This window comes from Salminus brasiliensis, chromosome 6 (assembly GCF_030463535.1).
Source record: "Salminus brasiliensis chromosome 6, fSalBra1.hap2, whole genome shotgun sequence".
NCBI lineage: Eukaryota > Metazoa > Chordata > Actinopteri > Characiformes > Bryconidae > Salminus > Salminus brasiliensis.
In genome coordinates, this window is record NC_132883.1 from 46,171,063 (window position 1) to 46,176,145 (window position 5,083).

General features: G+C 47.0%; 1 protein-coding gene and 1 long non-coding RNA gene across 2 annotated transcripts in view; one reads left to right on the forward strand and one right to left on the reverse strand.

Annotated features, from left to right (window-relative positions):
* The first annotated feature begins 543 nt into the window (after nt 1-543).
* LOC140557047 (uncharacterized) lies at nt 544-2,011 on the forward strand. The gene is made up of 3 exons (XR_011979790.1): nt 544-623; nt 1,180-1,364; nt 1,920-2,011. It is a non-coding gene; the product is annotated as an uncharacterized lncRNA (long non-coding RNA).
* A 1,269-nt stretch (nt 2,012-3,280) lies between these two features.
* The window catches only part of rgs7bpa (regulator of G protein signaling 7 binding protein a), a 7,183-nt gene continuing 5,380 nt past the window's right edge, over nt 3,281-5,083 (reverse strand). The window contains exons 4-6 of the mRNA XM_072681182.1: nt 5,041-5,083; nt 4,582-4,652; nt 3,281-3,968 (exon numbers count right to left, since the gene is read on the reverse strand). The exon at nt 5,041-5,083 is cut by the window's right edge and continues 96 nt beyond it. Of these exons, the coding sequence (XP_072537283.1) occupies nt 3,877-3,968; nt 4,582-4,652; nt 5,041-5,083 (206 nt within the window). The 3' untranslated portion in view covers nt 3,281-3,876. The remainder of the gene's footprint in view (nt 3,969-4,581; nt 4,653-5,040) is intronic.

The following is a 5,083-nucleotide window of genomic DNA, read 5'->3' on the forward strand; positions in this document are numbered from 1 at the left end:
ACTACCTTTATAAACCACTCTGCTCCCACTCTGCTCCACTCTGCTCCACTCAGGTCCCGCTCAGGTCCCGCTCAGGAGCGCCCTCTAGTGTTGCACAGTCATTGTTTTGGTATAGTGGGGAGGAGACCAGACTCCTCCTAAAGCGGCTCTGATTGGCTTTCAGACTGGTTAGCATTACATCATCTCTGCTCCAGCGCAGCCCTGCAGTCCAGCAGTCTGACTTCACTGAGCGACACCAGCTAACAGGTTGTGCAGCTGCTACACTCGCAGTGGCGCAAGAGGATGTGTGTGTGTGTGTGTGTGTGTGTGTGTGGTGTGTGTGTGGTGTTCTCCAGAATCTAGTAGAAAGTCTTCTTCTCTGGACAGTAGAGACAGTTACTCCAACAGAAGCAGGATCAGCTCTTTAATAGCCTTGATTTCAGAAGAAAACAAATTATGAGCAGGTGTCCCAATACTTTAGTCCAGAGTGTGTATGTAGGTGTGTGAGACACTCTGACTGTGTGTGTCTGAACCTGACTGTTTTCTCTGTCCAGCAGCGACAGCTCCTCCTCTGACCAACTGCTCTCGCCGTGGCAGAAACAAGCCAAGGACAAATGTGTCTGCAGAGTTCCCTACGAGTGCGAGTATGCTCACACACACACACACACACACACACACACACACACACACACACTCACTTACACACACACACACATACACACACACACACACACACTCACACATACACACACACACACACACTCACTTACACTCACACACACACACTCACTTACACTCACACACACACACACACACACACTCACACTCACACTCACACACACACATACACACACACACACACTTACACACACACATACACACACACACACACACTCACACACACACACTACTCACACACACTCACACTCACTCACACACACTCACACCACACTCTCACACACACACACGCACTCACTCACACCACTCACACACTCACACTCACACACACACACACACACACACACACACTCACACACACGCACACTCACTCACACACTCACACTCACACTCACTCACACTCACACACACACACACACACACACACACACACACACACTCACTCTATAGTAACAGTATGTCTGAGGTGCACTACCCTTCTGTGAGACTGACCGGAGTGTGTTCTCTGCTCTGATTGGTCAGGCCGTCTCTGGATGTGTGTACCACCAGTGTGGAGCGCAGCCTGACCAGAAGGCTGAGTGTGTGTAAGGTCCGGGCCATGCAGTGTCTCGGGCACCAGTTCACATTAGCTGACCACAGCGCCTGCCAGTGGCCAGAGCTGCCCACTGCAGTTTGCCCACAGTGCTCTCTCTGGACCGTGTGTGATGGTAAGACCCTCAGAGTGTCTGCTAACCGATAGCAAGAGTGAGAGTAACCCCTGCACACCGAGACTGGTCAAGTCTTACTGGGTTTACTGGTGTTATAGTGTTCCTGACTAGTAGAGAGGTCCAGATACCACCTTCAGAGGTCTGTCGATGGAACGGTTTTGGCAGCATGTGGAAGAATGCCAGTGCATTAGGCAGGTGGTCATAATGTTTTGGGATATATAGATGTATCTACACTATATGTCCAAATGTTTGTGGACATAACTGATAATAAAAGTATGTAGCTCCTTTAGATCGCATCTAGAGATGGACAATTGCCTGGGCCTACTGAAATACAGTGCATACCTGTGTGTCCAGCACACATTCAGATCCAAACCTTTGACTGGTGCTGTCTATAAATATAAATATAAATAAGTATATATGAAGAGATTTTCTGAGGGGAATGAGCAGCAGCAGCAGCAGCAGCAGCAGCAGAGCCATGTTCAGGGTTCTGTGTGGGGTGTGACACTCTGGCTCCTTCAGAGTAACAGTGGAGCTGTGTTTGTTCCCCGGGTGCAGGTCAGTCGCAGGCGTGCCGCTGCAGGAAGCTGGAGGAGTGTGAGTCGTCCAGCCGCTGGATCCAGGTGTGTGTGTGATACTGAACGAAGAGACCAACACCTTCCACAGTGTCGGAGTGTGAGGTGGGGGCGTCCGACAGTGCCGAGGGGAGACTCCCAAAATCCTCAGCCCTGCAGCCCTGCGATGCCTAAACACACACTCACATTCATCACCTATTATTATCCCTCCACCCCACCCTTTACCCACAATGCAGTGGAGCTACGAGGCTAATGCATCCACCTTTTAGCATATACCCCACCAGTCAGCACCAGCTCACACCACAAACCTCACCGCTCACGATCAGCTCTAATCAGCATGCTAACGTGGTGTGCTGCTGTATTTGCTCACAGCTCGCTGTTTCTACTGGTTTACTGGGAATAAAGAGCTGCTCTGAATGGTCTCGCTCATTTGGAAGAGAAGGTGAACACAGGAGCGTTTCACTGCCAGTGCTCAGACAAACCGGCCCAGTCTGGACCACAGCTCCACAGCTAATTACACTGGACCTCATGTCTGGTCCTGTTAGGCTTTTTATAGCCTCCACCCCCCCTCTGAGACGAGTGACGGAGCTACGGCAGAGCGTCAGCCTGTATCTCAGATCCTAAAGGCTCTAATAAATATCAGTAAGACAGAAAGGACTTCAGCAAGGGGGGCGCTGTGGAGGAAGATAAACACAGCCAGCGATGCTAATACGTAGTTATGGATCAGTAATCAGACAGCCGTCACCAGCAGGGAGCGCTGTGGTGTCAGACACAGTAAGAGATCACAGGAAGTCTGCGTTCAGTCAGCAGCGCTAGCAGTGTTAGCATCGAGCCTTAAACCCCTCCTGTCTGGAGTCAATGAGTGTGGGTTTAATAATCTGAGAAGGGTGATGTTTAGGGAGGCAGTGATGCGGTAACAGGCGGTCTTGCCATTGTGTATGCTACAGTGACACCTGGTGGCCGGAGCTGTTGGAGTCTGTTGAGATTCTATATTCATTTTCTTCAGTAAATTTAGTCAGATTTTAATAAACAGCTGAGATTTTTAAATACATTTTAAATGCAAGGCTTACAGTATGTGCATGAAAATGGGGAGCACTGTAGTTGTGCATTACTCTTCACCTTTAGACAGTGTAAACATCCATAATAGAAAAATTGCACCTTATATTTGATTAATAAATGGAAATATGTTTGTAAATAAATAATTCATGTTAAAAACTAAAAGCAGTGAGAATGCACAACTTTAGACCTTCCATATATAGATTTATTTCTTATGTACAAAGGCTTGTTCAGGTATTAATTATCCCTAAAGATGGACACAAACAGAAGAAGGTTACAGGTTTTCCGGTTTATGGAAGACTAAATAATAGTGGAATTAAAGTAGAGGAGTAGCAGGAAAGGAAAAGTTCAGAGCCGAGACAAGGCCGGACACGTCCAACATTCGCTTACACTCAGCTGTGGCTGATATTTATAGAGCTGACAGTGCTGTAAACGTGTAAACGTGTGTGTGTGTGTGTGTGTGTGTGTGTGTTAAACTAACCGCCCTGCAAGCATGCAAAATGAACTGCAGAGTTGAGCTTATAACACTGGCCTCGGTTCACACCAGCAGGGGGCGCTGTGGGGGGCATAAACACAGCCTGCAGTGTTAATCTACAACATATCTTCAGTCTAATGGTGATGGACATGAGCTACGTTCACTTCTACAAAAGGAAACGCTCTGTATCGATCATATATCGGTAGATTGATATTGTGCATGTGGAGGTATGTATATATATTGATTACTGATCGGCGATGGAGCAGAGACGCAGCCGTTCTGTAGGAGGAAGAAATCAGACAGCTCTCACAACCAACACTAAGCACTGGTTTGGGAAATGGCAGTAACACAGTTGACTGGTGAATGTCACACACAGCAAGGGATCATGGGAAATGTAGTCTTTGTGACCTCAGCTGGACACCAGACAACAGAGTCCAAAGAAGCGTCTCTTCCTCTGCCGGACCAGGGGGTACGGGGTCAGGTTCAGCAGGCTGCTGTCGTCTAAGAGCACAAACACACCACAGTTAAACCCAGAAATGCTCCGCCTGCTCCACCTTTACCGCCAGACACACCGGCGTTGATGTTCTAGGTGTAAAAGAACTGAGGAGAACCCTGAACAGAGACTGTCTGCACTTCCACAGCAGTTTCTATTTAGTGATTAGTTCAATAAAATATAAAACAGCTTAAATGATTTAATGTGCAAAATGAAGAAAGCGAGTAATTAGCATAAAACAGTCAGACGGGTCATGTTGGGGTAGAAAAGCAGAATAAAGGTGGAAACAGAGGGCACAGAGATTTCACAGGTTTAGAGTCAATAATCTCTGACTCTGATCTAAATGAAAACACTGTAGACTGATTTTAGATCAAACCAAAATTCTACAGGTATTTAAAGAAATAGACGCATATTTATATTGATATTTATATTAAATATATATATATATTATATATATATATATATATATTCATTATGTGAATCTGCAGCTGTTACAATTTCCTGATGAACGGACCAATAGAAACGCTCCAGGAAGCTGCTGTATCAGAGACAGGAGGGTTTAGCGTGACAGTGGCGAGACACTGACGGTGAGAGCACTGGTGCGGGTGAGCCGAGCGCTACCTTGATTCTTCAGTGGTAAAGGCATCGTCTCCCTGAGTTTACTGAGAAGGTTCTTCATCTCCGTCATATCCCTGCAGGAACATTCAGCAGCACCGTCAGCAGCACACTCACTAACAGAGCGGCAGCTCTTACACAGTGTCCCTCTCCAGTTTCAGCCCACTTTAAAAATAATGAATAACGATGATTATAAATAAAGAGCTGGAGCTGAGAGCTGATTGGTCAGCAGTCTGGCGGCTTTGTGAGGCGGTGCGATTCTACACGTTAAAGTTTGCCTGTTGTTAGAACACGGAGTTAGAGGAGCTGACATGTAATGCGATGAGTAATTAACTGTAATTAACAGTCATGTGATTGTGTGACAGACATGATCAGTCAGCAGAAGGGCAGCAGTAACTCCATCAGTATCTGCACGGTTCTGTGCGGTTCTGTATACTCTGGTCAGCGCTGGTGGCGTTTCTTTACCTCTCGATGTTCTCGATGTCGGTGGTGACGAGGCAGTGGGTCT